This window comes from Acipenser ruthenus, chromosome 6 (assembly GCF_902713425.1).
Source record: "Acipenser ruthenus chromosome 6, fAciRut3.2 maternal haplotype, whole genome shotgun sequence".
Taxonomy (NCBI): Eukaryota; Metazoa; Chordata; class Actinopteri; order Acipenseriformes; family Acipenseridae; genus Acipenser; species Acipenser ruthenus.
In genome coordinates this window covers 81,342,926-81,363,151 of record NC_081194.1, presented here as the reverse complement: position 1 = coordinate 81,363,151, position 20,226 = coordinate 81,342,926, and the positions used below count along the sequence as shown (strand labels likewise).

General features: G+C 39.8%; 1 protein-coding gene across 5 annotated transcripts in view; it reads left to right on the top strand.

The window, feature by feature from the left end:
* LOC117410737 (serine/threonine-protein kinase D3) overlaps positions 1 to 20,226 on the top strand; it is a 110,850-nt gene that overhangs the window by 67,783 nt on the left and 22,841 nt on the right. For 3 of the 5 annotated variants that reach the window (XM_034017509.3, XM_059025890.1, XM_059025891.1), the window contains exons 4-10: positions 1,909 to 2,040; positions 2,984 to 3,141; positions 7,542 to 7,734; positions 9,024 to 9,101; positions 9,803 to 9,986; positions 10,707 to 10,830; positions 12,011 to 12,088. In XM_034017509.3, the coding sequence (XP_033873400.3) occupies positions 1,909 to 2,040; positions 2,984 to 3,141; positions 7,542 to 7,734; positions 9,024 to 9,101; positions 9,803 to 9,986; positions 10,707 to 10,830; positions 12,011 to 12,088 (947 nt within the window). Of the gene's footprint in view, positions 1 to 1,621; positions 2,041 to 2,983; positions 3,142 to 7,541; positions 7,735 to 9,023; positions 9,102 to 9,802; positions 9,987 to 10,706; positions 10,831 to 12,010; positions 12,089 to 20,226 lie in introns of all 5 variants that reach the window. The other 2 variants (XM_034017514.3, XM_034017513.3) reach the window with 2 other exon arrangements.

Here is a 20,226-nt window from a genome sequence, read left to right as displayed (position 1 = left end):
GATTAGTAATTATCCCCTGCACCGGGCTATCATTGTAAATTAGAGCCAGGTGCAGGGTATTTAAAGAAAGCAGCCACTCTGTTCCGGGCTGCTGAAAAGTGAAGCGCCTGTTTGGGAGTGTGTTCAACTGTAAAGAAAAAAAAAAAAAAAAAAGGTAGTGAAACCTGATAAAGTGTTTTGTGTTAAAACTGTGTTTATTTTGGTTTGTGTTACAGGTAAACATCTTAGCTGTCCTGTTTTATAGTTAGGTTCCTTTGTTGTGTTTAGTTAGTGCTCATTAGAGCTAGGTGTTTATTAAAAAAATAGCACGTCAGCATTTTTTAAATCAAGTTCCTGTGTCCTGGGTCTGTTCTGACCTGTCCTGAAGAGAGAGGCAGCTCCCCTGCTGGTGGAGGTGGGACCACCAGGTACTCTCCCTCTGCTGGCGGAGATGGGAGCAACACGCAGTCACGCCACCGTATGCAAACTATTTGCACTCTCCGCAGTTCATTGCCCCTTTTAAAAATAGACCAAGGACACAGGAACTTGATTTCAAAAGCGCTGACACGCTATTTTTTTAATAACAAACAAAATAAACACCTAGCTCTAATGAGCACTAACTAAACACAACACAGGAATCTAACTATAAAACAGAACAGCTAAGCTGTTTACCTGTAACACAAAACAAAATAAAGAGTTTTAACACAAAACACTTTCAGGTTTCACTACCTTTCTTTTTTTTTTTTTTTTTTTACAGTTGAACACACTCCCAAACAGGCACTTCACTCTTCAGCAGCCCGGAACAGAGTGGCTGCTTTCTTTAAATACCCTGCACCTGGCTCTAATTTACAATGATAGCCCGGTGCAGGGGATAATTACTAATCAAACAATAAAACAATTAAATTTAATCAATGTGCATTTGGACATGGTTTTCATGCAGGGAGGATATTAACCCCCTCCCTGCTGTTACAATATACTACAGAATAAATATAACAAATACTAGTAGTGTTTATGCTGCATATTATCTCAAAAAGTACATTTTTGCATGCAGTGCAATAGCAAGGTGCTCTTTCTAAATGCTCTAGAATATACCTTAATTGAAGTCGTATGGCATAGTTCTTCCAGATTCCAGATCTTCTGCCAATTCATTTGTTTTTTTCCCAGATGCCTTTTGCTTTCTTAAATCTCCATTTCAGCCTGTATGCAACGTGATCTGTTTGAAAATATTTGTATCAAACTATGCCATTTGTTTTGTATTAAACATTTGGCAAAAGATAAATAAATCAGAACTAGCATATTGCAAGATTGAGTCACAACTGGTGCAATACCAATACTGATATTCAAGAAAGACTCCATTTAAATGGGTTATATAGTAGATCGGTAACTGTTTTGTATATTGTATTTTTTTATTTTGTTTTTACTAGTGCCTTAAGTACCATCATGTTTTACTCAAATTTAAAGACATGTATGTGTTCTTAATTGCTTACTGTGACTTCTCATCTGGTACAGCAACTACGTTCTGAAAAACTTGCTTTGGTCAATAAATGTGGAGTGCTACTTCTTTGAAAGGGAAAGTAATTAAGTAAATGCTTTCAACTATGACATTGGTGTCTTTCTACCTGTTTTATTTGTCTATCTCCAGGCACTTCCTGCCTGTCCTAACAAAGAAAGATCAATAACAGACGTGACTGGCTCTGGAAAAAGCAATACTGAACATCTGCAGTTATCACTTCAAGCCAAGCAATGACACAAAAAGACAGCATGCTTCAGTGTGTTTCACATTGCAATATGGAAACATTGCTCACTTGACCCTTTTTAAGATAAGGATGAACTATTGTTGATGTCAGACTTTGCTTGCCTTACATTTTGGTATTTTTGTGTTTTTTGTTTTGTTTGTTTTGGTATTTTTAAGTTTCATTTTAATTCCAGCTTTGGCCACAGTGGAAGATTTCCAGATCCGACCCCACACTCTTTACGTGCACTCTTACAAAGCGCCCACCTTCTGTGATTACTGCGGGGAGATGCTGTGGGGCCTTGTACGCCAGGGGCTGAAGTGTGGAGGTAAGGGTATTTACAACTGAAAGAGAGCAGGGACCTAAGATGCATGACCCAGTGAAAAGGAAATAACACCAATGTCTTAAACACTGCTGGTGGAGTAACCCTAGAGGCTTTCTGAAGGATGTCACGGTTCTTTCAGGGCCTTCCTGCTGTTTAAAACAAGTTTCTTTGAAGCTGATTTCACTGGTTTTACTGGGACTCAGCACGTTATGGAATGGGTGGAGAGGACCACCATCAAAGCATGCTGACTCATCATGGAAGCTGTTTGTTGTTTTTGTATTCTTGATCCACAGTAATAACAGTCAGCCAGGGAAGCACACTGTGTAACCCGTAGAATGAATGAGTCAGGTGAGCCCCAGCGTTAAATCAGAATGACGTTGCGTAGGCATTTGTTACACAAAGTGATTCTATATACATAAAAAAAGCGTGTCAGGAAAGTCACAGTCACCTGTTCTCACCGACCATATACAGGATACGTTTCTTTATGCAGGGTTCACTATACTGCTAATAACGTTGTACATCATACAGATTTATTTGTCTACTTCTGCACTGTTCATATTCAGGCAAACTAAATAAATAAATAAAGCATTAGAGAGAGAGTACATTACGACTGCGGTTGTGAAAATATTAGCCTTTGCTTCCATATTAACGTCCTAGTACTTTTGGAGCCATCTAGTGGACACTTTTAGGAATTAACATACATACACAATAGTGTATTTTATATCAGGGTAAAAAGCACATCATACAGTAAAGAATTACCATACAGTATTTCACCAGAAAAGAAAAAGCCTGTGGCTTTATTTATGTATGTGCTTACTTTATGTATTGCTATTGTAAATATATATATATATATATATACATATATATATATATATATATATATATATATATATATATAATTTAAGCAGTTGGCAAAAATGCTATAGTAATGTGTACATTTTTGTAGGGTGTGGGCTGAACTACCACAAACGTTGTGCCTTTAAAATACCAAACAACTGCAGTGGAGTGAAGAAGAGGCGCTTGTCGAATGTCTCTCTGCCAGGACCTGGGCTGCCTGTCCCGAGACCTGCTCCCATTGAACACACAGCAGTGTCCATTGAGGAGGTATGACGCACACAGTACAATACAATACAATACTGCTCCCATTGAACACACAGCAGTGTCCATTGAGGAGGTATGACACACACAGTACAGTACAATACAATACTGCTCCCATTGAACACACAGCAGTGTCCATTGAGGAGGTATGACGCACACAGTACAGTACAATACAATACTGCTCCCATTGAACACACAGCAGTGTCCATTGAGGAGGTATGACACACACAGTACAGTACAATACAATACTGCTCCCATTGAACACACAGCAGTGTCCATTGAGGAGGTATGACACACACAGTACAGTACAATACAATACTGCTCCTATTGAACACACAGCAGTGTCCATTGAGGAGGTATGACACACACAGTACAGTACAATACAATACTGCTCCCATTGAACACACAGCAGTGTCCATTGAGGAGGTATGACGCACACAGTACAGTACAATACAATACTGCTCCCATTGAACACACAGCAGTGTCCATTGAGGAGGTATGACACACACAGTACAGTACAATACAATACTGCTCCCATTGAACACACAGCAGTGTCCATTGAGGAGGTATGACACACACAGTACAGTACAATACAATACTGCTCCCATTGAACACACAGCAGTGTCCATTGAGGAGGTATGACGCACACAGTACAATACAATACAATACTGCTCCCATTGAACACACAGCAGTGTCCATTGAGGAGGTATGACGCACACAGTACAATACAATACAATACTGCTCCCATTGAACACACAGCAGTGTCCATTGAGGAGGTATGACACACACAGTACAGTACAATACAATACTGCTCCCATTGAACACACAGCAGTGTCCATTGAGGAGGTATGACGCACACAGTACAATACAATACAATACTGCTCCCATTGAACACACAGCAGTGTCCATTGAGGAGGTATGACACACACAGTACAGTACAATACAATACTGCTCCCATTGAACACACAGCAGTGTCCATTGAGGAGGTATGACGCACACAGTACAGTACAATACAATACTGCTCCAATTGAACACACAGCAGTGTCCATTGAGGAGGTATGACACACACAGTACAGTACAATACAATACTGCTCCCATTGAACACACAGCAGTGTCCATTGAGGAGGTATGACGCACACAGTACAGTACAATACAATACTGCTCCCATTGAACACACAGCAGTGTCCATTGAGGAGGTATGACACACACAGTACAGTACAATACAATACTGCTCCCATTGAACACACAGCAGTGTCCATTGAGGAGGTGTGACACACACAGTACAGTACAATACTGCTCCTATTGAACACACAGCAGTGTCCATTGAGGAGGTATGACACACACAGTACAGTACAATACTGCTCCAATTGAACACACAGCAGTGTCCATTGAGGAGGTATGACACACACAGTACAGTACAATACAATACTGCTCCTATTGAACACACAGCAGTGTCCATTGAGGAGGTATGATGCACACAGTACAATACAATACAATACTGCTCCCATTGAACACACAGCAGTGTCCATTGAAGAGGTATGAAACACACAGTACAGTACAATACAATACTGCTCCCATTGAACACACAGCAGTGTCCATTGAGGAGGTGTGACACACACAGTACAGTACAATACTGCTCCTATTGAACACACAGCAGTGTCCATTGAGGAGGTATGACACACACAGTACAGTACAATACTGCTCCAATTGAACACACAGCAGTGTCCATTGAGGAGGTATGACACACACAGTACAGTACAATACAATACTGCTCCTATTGAACACACAGCAGTGTCCATTGAGGAGGTATGATGCACACAGTACAATACAATACAATACTGCTCCAATTGAACACACAGCAGTGTCCATTGAGGAGGTATGACGCACACAGTACAGTACAATACAATACTGCTCCAATTGAACACACAGCAGTGTCCATTGAGGAGGTATGACCCACACAGTACAGTACAATACAACACTGCTCCCATTGAACACACAGCAGTGTCCATTGAGGAGGTATGACGCACACAGTACAATACAATACAATACTGCTCCTATTGAACACACAGCAGTGTCCATTGAGGAGGTATGACGCACACAGTACAGTACAATACAATACTGCTCCCATTGAACACACAGCAGTGTCCATTGAGGAGGTATGACGCACACAGTACAGTACAATACAATACTGCTCCAATTGAACACACAGCAGTGTCCATTGAGGAGGTGTGACACACACAGTACAGTACAATACAATACTGCTCCCATTGAACACACAGCAGTGTCCATTGAGGAGGTATGACGCACACAGTACAATACAATACTGCTCCAATTGAACACACAGCAGTGTCCATTGAGGAGGTATGACACACACAGTACAGTACAGTACAATACTGCTCCCATTGAACACACAGCAGTGTCCATTGAGGAGGTATGACACACACAGTACAGTACAGTACTGCTCCCATTGAACACACAGCAGTGTCCATTGAGGAGGTGTGACACACACAATACAGTACAATACAATACTGCTCCCATTGAACACACAGCAGTGTCCATTGAGGAGGTATGACACACACAGTACAGTACAGTACTGCTCCCATTGAACACACAGCAGTGTCCATTGAGGAGGTATGACACACACAGTACAGTACAGTACTGCTCCCATTGAACACACAGGTTCCCTTTGCCTGAAGAGAATTCTTTCTATGACAGGTAATTCGAACAAACTAGACTGACTCTTTATCTGGTACTGAATGAGATTGTGTGGCTCCTACTGTACATCATAAACTGTTTAACACACACATTTTGTGTCTATTTTAATGATTTTATAAACTTGATAATGTCTGTGTTTTTCATTGTATTTTTGTTTATATAGTAAGTGGGTCAATAAATCAACTTGCTTTTTAGATCATGAAAATCGACCCCTCATATTTTAAGTGCTATGGAAACATCTTCTGCTTTAATACATATTATGTTTAATCTTGAAATATCTTGAAACACCTATTTTTAAATTGTGAAATGCAGCGAAATAAACATTTTCTTTTGCCATGAAAAACACAGCCCTAAATATGACAAATAGGGCCTCTTCCTACCTAGATAGACCAAGTTCACTCGCATTCATGTCCTTGCTGGATCTAATCTTCAGAACAGTAAGTAACGCATATTTTTATTCTTATAATGAGATTATTCATTTATTTCAATTTAAATATGACATTACGAATTGAACAATTTGGCACAATTTAACTAAGTACATCATTTCAATTGCAATAATTAACATTTAGTTCCAGTCCTTTCTTGTGCATTTCAAGTGTATTTACTTCAAAACCCTATGCCTCACCATTTCATAAAAATGAAAATATTACTCACATTGGAAGGTGGCTATAAATTCATCTCAAACAGATGTCGAATGTTCTTGACAAATCAGTTTTTCTGGCTACAGTAAATTGCTTGCTACTTTGTTTATAAATTTGCTTCCACTTATCTTGTGAAATACCAGTTTCAGAAAATGCAGCTTCCAAACAATGTTTAGTTGTTGGCTCCCATGCTTTTCTTATGTAACTTCTAGGGCTGTCAAGTGATTAAAAAAAAAAAAAATCTTGAGATTAAAAATGTTAATCTCAGTTAATCTTGGTTTTAATTGCATATTTAATTGATACAATTACTGCATCCATCTCATTTATGTTTGTTTTATTACTGATGCTATTATTATTATTATTATTATTATTATTATTATTATTATTATTATTATTATTATTATTATTATTATTAGGCTTCCAAGCCAGAATGGCTTGTCAGTAGATACAAGTAACCCTCTTTCTATCCAATGAACCATCAGAAAGTTTTTAAAAAAAAAAGAACTTCCCATTCACAGTCCTTCAGTTTGAGTGCTTTGCTACATAATGCGGCTCTGTGACTAATTTTATATTCCGACGATGACGACACTCATTCAATCCTGACATGCACTCCAGTGTATTAAAATGGTGCCGCAGGAAAAGAATTACGGTCTCCTAAGAAGGACAAGACAGGAGTGCGATTAATGTGCGTTAAAAAAAAATAATCTGCCAAAAAATGAACGCGTTAATCGCAGAAGGTAACTGCGATGAATTGGCAGCTCTAGTAACTTCCTGTACACAGCCCTGTTTATAAACCGTTCTAGTGAAATGCACTCTTTTGCCCTTGGAGGTGGTCAATGAAGATGTAATTACAAGCTATGTCTGTGTGCCAGTGGTGTTCTCTCAACATGAAAACTGTGGGTCTAAAACATTCAGATCAGTTACTCCCACACGACACAGCTTGCAATACAAATAAGAATGCTATCTCGCCGAGACGTTTGTCTACGTGTATCCGGTTCACGTTCCCGCGCTGCTATAACTGTATGATTAAAGTTCTGTGCTTTGCTTCAGCAACGCTCTCACCAAGAGGCCGGCAAACGCATCCCTTCCTGGAGTGGCCGTCCCATTTGGATGGAGAAGATGGTGCTGGGGCGTGTGAAGGTTCCTCACACCTTCGCTGTGCATTCCTACACGCGGCCCACCATCTGCCAGTACTGCAAGCGCCTGCTCAAGGGCCTCTTCCGCCAGGGCATGCAGTGCAAAGGTAGGCTCCACCACGCTGGCTTAGCAGCACCCACTTGTGCTTTCTGACAGGAGAGATTGCTGCATAGTGATCAGCACTAGGCCCCTCTGCAGAAACGAGGCTGTGTTCAATATAGAGCATACAGATAGAACTATTTATTCATAGCCTTCTGATGTGCGAGAACCTTGTCCTGCATTAATCATTCTTTTGTTGGCAAGTGTGGAACTGCTGACATGATGGTAGTTACTCATGCCTTTTTTGATACCTGCGCAATAGCAGCTGCTCTGAGATCATCAGCAGTTTGAGTTGTGAACAGCAGGAATCCACGAGCAAGCTGGGCTGGAGATGAAGCTCAGTGTTTGAGGCTTCATATGCTTTTCATTCAGACCCACTCGCTTTATCAGAAGGGTTCTGGATTGAAGATGTAAGAGTTTTATCAGGTCATGTGGTTCAGAACACACCAGTTAAAAAAAAAAGGCAGTGTTTAACACCAAGCTCAATGTGGTTATAAAAACGGAGTAGAATCCCAAAGCAATTAGGTTAAAAGATGGGTGGAGATAGATAGCCTTACATAAATATATTTGCTGAAAACAAAGTCAAAACCGGTTCTTGTATTAAGAAGGCCTGTCCTCTGTTTATAGTTCTGTTATGCAACAGTACGTCATGAGCATGCTGTCTGTCTGGGGGTTAGCAGTGTGGATCAAACACACTGAAGCTGACCTGATACTCTGCACAGCTACAGCAGAGTGCTCCTCTATGTGTGGCAATAGGATTTCTGGTGTATTATTATTATTTTTTAATTTATGAAAGTGCAGAATAGATTATTTCAGCTTGAGACATACCTGTAACATATTTTGAGTAATGGGTAGTAGTGGACAACCTGTTTTTAACTTTTTTGGAAGGTTACAACTTTACACAGCAACAGCATGGAATGCCATTATGTTGATATTGGAATGTTAAATGCGGTAAATACATTGGTTGGGAAATGATTGTAATAAAACTAGGAACGAGAGGACAGAGAACTAGGCAGGGTAACTCCCCTCATTCCACAGCTAACAGGCTACTAACACACCGGACCTCGGCTCACTTCAACACATTATTATTATTATTATTATTATTATTATTATTATTATTATTATTATTATTATTATTATTATTATTATTATTATTAAATCGTCTTGCCCGCTGTTTCTTTTTAAAATCATGTAAAAAGAATGTACACCTATCTCTTTTTATATTTATTTATTTATATATGTATTTATTTTGTTTGTGTATATACTTATTTATTCATCTTATTATTTTATTTTTAGATTGCAAATTTAATTGTCATAAGCGCTGTGCATCCAAAGTCCCCCGAGACTGTCTTGGTGAAGTTTTCTTTAATGGAGGCAAGTACATTTCTATTCATAGGCTATGCATGCGAGGCATGCTTGGAGTTGCTGTTCAGTGAAATGTCTCGGTGCAAGCTCTGACTGATTCCCAACCCTGGTCCTGGAGAGCCACGGGGTCTCACTTCATTTCCTAACAGTTTTTCCAGGTCTTTAGCCCTTGATGATTTAAAGACACGTATGAATCCTGCAGGATTGTGGCTCTCCAGGACCAGGGCTGCCCCCCCCCCACTCTAGAGCTTACAGGAAGCACTGCTTTCTCTTGTGCTTCTTCTTGCTCCATACAAGCTCAATAGGATAAGCAAGTGTGTTGAGAAAGCTGAGAAAGCTGAAGGCTCCTTCCCAACAGTGCTTCTGTTTCCCTGTATTTTCCTGGCTTAGCCAGTGTTGGGGGGAATCGCAAGGTGAGTTAGTTTTAAGATCCTGTTACCTATCCCATTGCTTTGAGAACAGGCTCAGTCTGTCTCTGACTAACCCTGAAAGCAGTGGGATAGCGATCATGGAGCCAGTGCAACTTTCATTACCAGCTGAACACTCACCTCTGCTTGTGCATCGGAACATAAAGCAAGGCACAGTACAGCCAGTGCTGGATTCAAAGTGCCTTTCAGGGCCTCGGATTGCATTGGGAGTGCCGTGCTGGTGAAGCGTGTAGATCCAGCACAGTCGCTGGCTTATTCCCTGCTGTGTCCCTTCATCCCTAGAGCCTGCCAGCCCAGGCCTGGACTCCGAGCTGCCCATGGAGGTGGACAGCGGGGACATGAGCAGCGACTGCAGCAGAGGGCTGGACGACCCGGAGGAGCCCTCCACCCCCGAAGACAAGATCTTCTTCATGGATTCTCCTGATCTGGACGGGGAGAAAGATGAAGAGCAAATGAAGACGATAAGGTATCAAAGTGCCCTTATCAAGAGCAGGGTTCAGTTTGACACATTGGGGATAATGAACCATATACACCTACCACAGGGAAAGGGTGGGAATCCTTTCTGTTTGTTTTCACTGGCAGCAGACCAAGATTAGTTTGAAATGGGGTGGAAATCTCTCTCTAGAAATCGCTAGGATTTATATTAATCTTGTGTGTGTGTGTGGGGGGGGGGTGAAGGCAAACAAGCGACAGTTAATTCTACTATCGATCAAATATTGGTAGGTGAAGGGATTTATAAATGGTAATAGCACAAAAATATTTGAAATATGGGGTTGAAAATAGACCTTTTCTCTTAAGTCCAGCTCCAGATTTTAGATTGCGAAGGGAACGGGCAGCCCCAGTTTGATTAGAGTGAGATGAGATTTGAGATTTATATACTGTTTTCCAGGTTCAGAACGTGGAGTCTATGAATAGTTGAAATAACTCAAATTCCTCTGCACTGACCTTATCCTTTATACGTTGAATCATTTTAGTTGTAAATTATTTATTATTATTATTATTATTATTATTATTATTATTTATTCATTTATTTTTGTAAATGCTATCACACATACAGAACAGATTATATGTGGCTATCCATAAAATACATAACAGAGTTGTTGTAATGCTTGACAAACAGTTGTGATTGAAACTCTGCGCCTGGGAGGCTTCAGTGACTTGATCCAGTTCTTCTCTTCTCTGGTAGTCCTTCTACAAGCAGCAACATCCCTCTGATGAGAGTGGTACAGTCCATGAAGCACACGAAAAGGAAGAGCAGCACCATGGTGAGGGAGGGCTGGATGGTGCACTACACAAGCAGGGACAACTTGGTAAGAGCCTCCTCTAATATCCTGTTTATCAAGTATTGTAGTCCTGTAACGCAAGAAGTCATGGGTTTAACCGTGACCAAAGGACATGGAACCCATAGGTAATGCAGCTGAACGTGGGCACTTACTGGAGTGGAAAACCAAGAGAGTCTCATGGGCCTGCATTTGGGTTTTCAATATCAAAGTTAGTAGGGAATGGATTCCAAACTTGATAATTGCTCTATTTTTCTTTTCTGAAAAGAGAAAAACAAATAACTGTATAATACTTGCCAGCGCTTCAATTGAATTCCTCTGTGGTTTATTTCAAACTGTGTTACTTCTGTGGGTGTTTTTCTCCTTTTCTCAATAAAAATAGTTAAGCAAATGTCTGGTCAGACACCAGTTTATTCCAAGTATAATGTGTGTGCATTGTTCCATGCCACAGCAGTTTTGCATCGGAAAGTGTTGCATCTGATAAGAGGTCACAAGGTAAATCATGAAATCCCATCTGTGTTTAGTGCTCTCACTTGGTTTGGAGCTTGTCTTATGAGATAAAAATACTGTAATGTATCTGAAACCAACATTTAGAGGTTGTTTTTTTTTTTTGTTTGAACTTTTTAGTAAAGAGTTAAGTTAGTCATCTTAGCATCATGTTTTCTACTACAGGTACTATGAAAATGCCTTTGCCTCTTGGGACAGTGCTGTTTTTGTGTGTAATGTTTGCATGACCTCATAGTACGTCAGCTGACTAATGACCTCACAGCGTCTCCATAGCAATATGTCAACAACACAGCTGCTGCCTAGAGAAGTAGAACCGTTTCCAACTGCAGTACTGTAAGTTGCCTTTAGAGGGCATCAACCCCTTGAAATATTCACAATTTTATTTTACATAAACTGTGATAGTGATTGACAAAAACAATTAAGAAACAGGCCAGAATAGCTTAGGAAAGGTGACATCTAGAAACAACTAAAACCTAAAATCCCTGGATTCCTCAGCTGTTTTACCCTATTGCAAGTTTCAGAACCGAAACAGGTGCTTTTCATTGTGTACTCTGTGTTCTTGTGTGCTATGTGTGTCAGTGCAGGATTGTGACTCTGTGTTCTTGTGTGCTCTGTGTGTCAGTGCAGGATTGTGACTCTGTGTTCTTGTGTGTTATGTGTGTCAGTGCAGGATTATGACTCTGTGTTCTTGTGCCTGTTTTAGAGAAAGAGACATTACTGGAGGCTGGACAGTAAATGCCTAACTTTGTTCCAGAATGACACCGGAGCCAAATACTACAAGGTAAGAGCCTGCTTTTCAGTGTGCTTTCTGATGCTTTGAGATACTTGCTTCATACTCACCATACACCAGTATTTAAACACTGTAGGCTAAACATGACTTTGACCTATCTGACCTAATATTAAAGTTATTTCTTGCTCTTATTGTATTACTTGTATTGTAACACTTGAAATGTATTTGCTTACGATTGTAAGTCGCCCTGGATAAGGGCGTCTGCTAAGAAATAAATAATAATAATAATAATAATAATAATAATAATATAGCAGCTGTATTGAGGCCATGTGACTATTGTGTTTCTGGGGTATAGAGACTTTTCTTGGTGTTGGAAAACATGGATCGAGAATTGACTAGCAGTTTGCTACGCATGTGGACTGGCAGAGCTATACTGGTGTTCTTTTCTGAAAAGAAACTAATATTGCAGATAGCAGACTGTTTGGTTCAAATTGCATGTACTGCTAACAATTGATAAGAGACCTTGTTTCTACAAGCTTCTTGTCCAACATTGACTGCAAGCTAACAAGATAACAGTGCTATGGACCAGAAGGGGCCAGGCTTTAAGAATTTTGGGAATACAAAGCATAAAGGAGCTAAAAGGCTCCCAGGGACTGCCGTTGGACCCAAAGGTTCACAGGGAGAGTAAGAGATAATGCCACTGGACTCAAAGGGTCTAAGGCAAAACGGAGAGATAGTTACAAGGAAGATGACAAAAACCAGATGTATGGACCTTTTTGGGGCACCAGGGGTCTGAGGAATGCACTGAGTTCAGAGGTCGTCACACTAGACTACACACACACTCACACACACACACACACACTCACACTAAATGAAATATATGGTAACAGGATAATGAGTTGTACCTTTTCTATTGGTTAAGTGTCAGAGAAAGAGGAGGAGAGAGACACCTATGCAGAAGGGTATTTAATGTCATGCAACAATTGTAAGAACGAGTATTCTTTTTGTCCTGTACCTGGGACCAGACTCCCTGCATATTTCAATAAACCTAACAACTGACTGAAGAAAAGGACTCTGTGCAGTTTCTTGAATCTACTTACTCACCATCCTTTTTTTTTAAGTTACATCACTTGGTGTAGTCACTTTAGAGTTAGTGTCTTAATATTTACAGCTGTATTCTATGATTTTCCAAAATGAAGTTCTGTATCTTATCCAGTATAAAGGAACTGTCACTGTGCACACTTTGAGATAATCAAAGAGCGGAATAAATAGGACATATCTATGTGTGAATGCAGACTGAAGGAGAAGCATTGACAGGAAGATCTAAGCAATGTTTTGTTTCTATTATGTTATTCATCTATAACAATATTTGCAGATGTGTGTTGAATGCTGACCAGCACACAGCACGTATGTCAAAACCTAAACTGGTATTTAATCTAAACAAGATGCCAGTATCACTGGGATGTGTTTAACCCTGTGTTTACCAATGGGAGTAGTGCTTATTGTTTGTTCACCAAATATACTGGGTTTATTTGATAGTCATTTTCACTCACCTTGGCCTTGCTAATGTGCTTCAGTCGGCACTCGCATATCCGACCCTATAAAATTTTGACTTCATTGAAGTTTAAACGAGTGTGATGCATATCTGATTATTTCATTTTGGCCCGTTGCAACCCTTGTCCGTTTTTTCAGGGAACACAAAAAAGATGCAATGTCAAAAATGCATTGGTGAAAGGATTGTGTTTTAAAATAAGTAGGCTTCCATTTAGATGTACTGTAGTTGGTTTTGTTGGTACAGTACTATATTTTTAACAGAAGTATTTTAGTTCAGAACGATATGATTCTGAAAATATAATTTGCCAAAAGAGACGACACGTGGACTGTGATACAGAACATACTTTTAAATCCAGTACGTATTGTAGCAGTATGTAAAATTCCCCATTAACGACCCAACAGCGAAATTAAATCAAAATGTTACCCATGCACAGAACTGCATACAACGTAAAAGGTAATGCGATTTAGCAAAAGATAAAAAAAAATAAAAAAAACACAACACCAATTTCCAGAATTAAAACAGTATCCAAAGTCAGGAAGTAAAATTGCAGAATATAGCGCTCGATAAGGCCCTAATGTCACAGTTCACTTGCAAATGAAAATGCACAAAAACAACTAAAGATCACAGATTTAAAAAAAATGCATCACAGTATCTAAAACTGTTTATGATTAACTTTTACATTATACCGTAGCTTGTCTCATTTGATTGGTTTTTGCTGCATTTTCGTCATGTGAAATTGGAGGAAGCGCTGTGTAACTGCACAACAAAGATGTGGCATGGGAGAAAAAAAAACAAACAAACTGACACGACTGTGACAGAAACATAAACATAAGAAAGTTTACAAACGAGAGGAGGCCATTCAGCCCATCTTGCAAGTACATTTGTAACATTGAATAGATGGGCTTTGTATCAGAACACTGGTGATGGAGTCGGAAATCGCGTGTGACGGGTCAGTGCATTCATTTGTTACATATATATATATAATGAGGATTGATTTTATTCTTAATACAAGGGTGGTAAAAGGACGACTGACATGTATCTGGGTAACAGATATCTGAGTGCTGACTGTATTGGTTTGATTTGTTTTATTTTAACTGAAATGAGTTGTAACGTATATCTGCTTGTCTTTTTTTGAAAGGCTGCACTTGAAAGCCACTGTACCATTTTCTTGAATTAGCTTCTGTTAATGTCATATGACACAGGTTTTTGGTTTGAACTTTGCCTACAGTCATTCAACAAAGAGCATTTTTTTGTAAAGGTCAGCCCAGGTTAACACCCCCACTGTGTGGATGACTGGTGTTATAGGCAACTGTTTCATGTTAATCAGGTCTTAGCCTAGACTAGACATTGTGTTTTTGCCCTGTGTTTTGAGGTGCAGTCTTCATATTTCTAGTGTTATGTAATGAGGTCAGGCAAAAATCTAACAGTATGCTTAACTCTGACCTGTAACTTAAAATGGCTGCCCAGTTGGGGTCATGTGACTGGCTTGAGGATGACAAAGATCTAATGCTTGAGTTATGATTGTCTGAGCTAATGTGTCTGCAATGTGCCCATACAGAACATGTGGTGTGCAATTACAGAAACTGTGTTTATAGCATCATGTTTAACCTTATAATAGTCATGTCTTATCATTACTTTATCAATAAAGTTCAGTTACAGATGTTATCAAACAAAAACGCACTGTTACACTGCCCCGTTGTTTTAACCTCTGAACATATCAAAGATACAGATCTTCTTCACATATTCATTTTACAAACCATTTGATCCAATCCCCGTGGAGATGCTGTGCTTTTGTTCACAAAAACACCCATTTCTAGTTAATTAATCAAAGTTACAATGATGATTACCAGTCACATTTAGTAGCCTTATACATTTCAGATAAAGGAGAGAGGGAGGAAAGACATAGGTCAGTCAAAATAGAGACAAAGTGATGAGAAAGAATATAAACCATGTATATAATTTATAACCAACCATGGTGTTTGTTCTCTACGTTTTTTGAGCGTAGAAATTGTACCTACCTCTAGGAAAGGAGGGGATAGAGATCAGTTTCTCTTACAAAGAGGCTTTGTGGATCCATAGGTTGTGTACTGAAGCCCCTTGGGGAGTGAATGAAGAATTATCCTTTGCCCCTTTTCTTTAATTGGCTCCATTAAGTTTTTCTGAATTTATCCTTTTTTGAAGTGATACTTTTTTTTGAACTGATATTTTTTTGAATTGATACTAATTGTTTTTAATTGTTTAATTATTTTTTTGTTTTATATCCAGTTTTCGTATCGAGTGTTTTGCAAATGTATGTGTTTTAAATTGATGGATACGGGTGAAATGATCTGTTAACTGTTAATTGTTAATGAAGTGGAAACCATATTTGTGATGCTGTGTTCTGAGATTCCTTATCCTGAGGAAGGCAGTTTGCTGAAACTCGTCTGCAGCTCCACTCCGAATCGGGGTGGATATAAAAGAGTTTTTTAATCCGAAATGAAATAATAAAGGAATATTAATTGTACTTTTAAGTGCTTCGGATTGTTTTTTTAGTGGGTCGTTCTTCATCGATGAATTGTTTTTTTGTCCCTGCACCTCCACGTGAAACAAAGTAACTATCTGGATGTAGCGCTCCCTTTCTCTTTGAAAAGAATATAAACAGGACTAAAGTGAAACAGGAAATATAGGTGTCTGCTGCATGTGCATTGGAGAGATTTAAAATACAGACAAAGGAGCATCATAATGACTAGACAGAGATAATCGTGTACTTATTATTTTTAGCAGAGACAGTCGGCATGAGACTAATTCACACAATGTCTTAACTGCAGCTTTGTGTTGTGGGTCTGTTGATCTCTCTCTCTCTCTCTCACACACACACACACACACACACACACACACACGTACGTCTGTAATTTGTACAAAGGCACCAATGGGCTCAAGAGCAGACAGAGAGCTGCTCGCTGTAAGCGCCACAGGCCATGTAGTGGGAGGCTGCAGCCAGCAACCTTTATATCACGCTCATTGCAGAGTAGCTTTAGAGCAAAACCAAGGCTTAAGAGTTCATTTCAAGCCATTGGAAATAGCAGCTTACACAACAACTAAGAAATAAAGACATTGCTATTGTGTTTTCATTAGGACTTGCAATGTATACATGAGAAAAGGACCAGTCCTGTCGGTACTCAATTCAAATTAACAAATTGAAAAAGTCCATCCACAGCTTTAACACCTTCTGTTGTTGAAATGTGTGTCTACCTGCCTGAGATTTCTTTAGTTCCTGAAGTTCAACAATGTCTTCGTTCTACAGTGGAAATGTTGACTTAAAGGCAATTAGTACACAATTTGTACATTCATATCTTTGTATGCCTTAACTTTTGGTCAGATATGCTTCATTTAACTTGACTGGCAAAAGGTCTAGCAGGATATATTTCTTTTTTTGCCCCAAATCTTTGCATCTTTGTTCTCAAGCAGTCACAGGCATGCAGGAAGACTGAAAACTCTGTGAATCCAAAGTCTTTATTGTAGAAAGCTGTAAAACAGGAAATATCTGCAGCAACTTCATTTTGCAGATGTCTCACTGCTGACATATTTACAGCAACAAATGTTTACACATGTAATATACATGTACTGTATATACACTGAACTGAGTAATTATGCTGGTTTTGCAGGATTTATATTTTGTAGATTAATAAAAGCAAAATTAGTGAATGTTTCTTGCCAGCAAACATTTCATGCTTTACAGTATTCTTAGAGCCCCCATACTTACTTTCGCTTCACTACCCAATAATGCTCCAGAGTGCATGTTTTACAGTATTAATGACTCAATGATGCTCCAGAGTGCATGTTTTACAGTATTAATGACCCAATGCTGCTCCAGAGTGCATGTTTTACAGTATTAATGACTCAATGATGCTCCAGAGTGCATGTTTTACAGGATTAATGACCCAATAATGCTCCAGAGTGCATGTTTTACAGTATTAATGACCCAATGCTGCTCCAGAGTGCATGTTTTACAGGATTAATGACCCAATGATGCTCCAGAGTGCATGTTTTACAGTATTAATGACCCAATGGTGCTCCAGAGTGCATGTTTTACAGTATTAATGACCCAATAATGCTCCAGAGTGCATGTTTTACAGTATTAATTACCCAATGATGCTCCAGAGTGCATGTTTTACAGTATTAATGACCCAATGCTGCTCCAGAGTGCATGTTTTACAGTATTCTTAAACCCCCCAAACTTACCAACGCTTCACTACCGAATGCTGCTTCAGATTGTAAACCACAGATGTATTAATAGATGAACCCTGTTTTTCACCACAGACATGTGGGACGTCTTGTGATCTTAACAAATGTGACAGCGTGGGAAGGTGAGGTGACAAGTAGATGCAACCTTTCACTCACCACATGATGAATCAACACAGTTTCATCAAACCTTTGTGATTGACTGTTCTTGTAAACCTTTGTGATTGACCGTTCTTGTAAACCTTTGTGATTGACTGTTCTTGTAAACCTTTGTGATTGACCGTTCTTGTAAACCTTTGTGATTGACCGTTCTTGTAAACCTTTGTGATTGACTGTTCTTGTAAACCTTTGTGATTGACCGTTCTTGTAAACCTTTGTGATTGACCGTTCTTGTAAACCTTCTTTCTGGTAGCAGGGCAACAGCAACAAGTAGGGCAGAAAGAACCCAATGATTGTGTAATTCAGGAAGCTCCTGTGCTGTCACACAGCTTTGTTTCCTGTACCTTTGCTATAACTGCTGTTTTACTAAGATCGAAAACCCTTTCCTATATCTATATTGGGATTTTTGAGGGAGATTGCACTGAATCCCGCTGTCTTGGCAAATGTCGCCCCCTTTGTAGTCCTAAACGAGTCACGTGGCGATTTCGTTTTGCGATTCAGAGTGAACTGAATAAAAACAAACATATTTGCGTGTTTTTTATTGGTATGTAATCATAATTTTGATGTTGATAATCTTGATAGTGTATAAAGGGTTACAGCTGAAAGCTATTTCTTTGAAAAGTACCTTGTTAAGCACTGAGTCTACTATTGGGTGTTCACCTAATTTGTGTGATACGTATATTGATTCTGTTGGCTGTTTATGAAATAGAATGATACATTTTAGAACAGTTATGTTAAGTAAGCTGTAGAGGTTTCTGGAAACAGCAGCGTAGTGAAATGGAAGCTGTGTACAAGACATGCTACACTCCTGCCTTCGCCCGAAGCCCTCAAAATAAAAAGAAGTTTGTTCTTTTGAAATTTCACTCCTTTTTTATTTTCATCTGTTCAATACATGACAATACTTTTTATGCTTTTGTTATTCGTCACCTGTGGATGCTTTACATTACACTGATCTGCGTGTGATTAGTAGTAGTTTTACTTGTTCATGTGTGTTTCTGTGCGCCTTGTCTGCTGTACTAATGGGCTATTCCGACTTCTCGTGTTGTCTCACTGCACTTCTCTTACGCTTGCTGAAGCGGGACGGTTGTTCACTCCACCGGTGTGTCTTGGACTGTAGCAGCTATGTGGTAAAGGCTATGAAATAGAAGCCGTGGATTTTCTGTAGGTCTGGTCCCATTGCTCTCTGTGACTACGAGGGAACCCTTTAATAAAGCTTGTTGGTGTAAATGTGTACTGTAGGACTGTTTACAGTGTGGCAGAGCCAAGGCAAGACACGTGCACGGCAGGTCGTTTTTAAAAGCGTATTACACTGTGACAATTAGGCAGACATTCATGACTGAGGTTGTGACCTTTTAGTTTTTAGTCATCAGGGTAGGTGTCATCAAAATATCCCTTGACTCCGGTTCAGTGGTTCACACGCTAGTTTCCATTTCTTTATGTTCAACTAGTGAAACCGAAAGTGTTACCAAGTATCCCACACTCAAGATACAGTAGAACAGTTTGACAGCATCTTGGCATCGCTTGTATGCATCAGGTATAGATTTCAGGAAAGGGAATCTCACAGGCACAATAGAACGACAGCAGTAAGATTTGTCCCATGTTTGTTGGAAGAGGATCAAATGGGCCCCTCTGGTTTATGGCTCCCGTATAAGACAACACCCCCTAAAACTAAAGTGCTACTAGGTGTTGGTTTATGTATCTGGTCCAGGTTTTCCTCATTCAGAATTGAAACTAATAATGTTGCTTGTCCAGAAGTAAACTCCTCCAATGACAGACTGCATGGGCTGTGTGTGATGGTATAGTAAACTCCTCCAATGCTCGGTGTGGAGCGGTGTTTCCTGATTTGGCTCAGTGAAGCAAACACAAAAAAGTGATTTTATTGAGACAGAAAGCGAATGGAAAATCTGTCACCTGAGGACCACGGGACAATGAAAGGCTGTCACCTGAGGACCACGGGACAATGAAAGGCTGTCACCTGAGGACCACGGGACAATGAAAGGCTGTCACCTCAGGACCACGGGACAATGAAAGGCTGTCACCTCAGGACCACGGGACAATGAAAGGCTGTCACCTCAGGACCACGGGACAATGAAAGGCTGTCACCTCAGGACCACGGGACAATGAAAGGCTGTCACCTGAGGACCACGGGACAATGAAAGGCTGTCACCTGAGGACCACGGTACAGTGAAAGGCTGTCACCTCAGGACCACGGGACAATGAAAGGCTGTCACCTGAGGACCACGGGACAATGAAA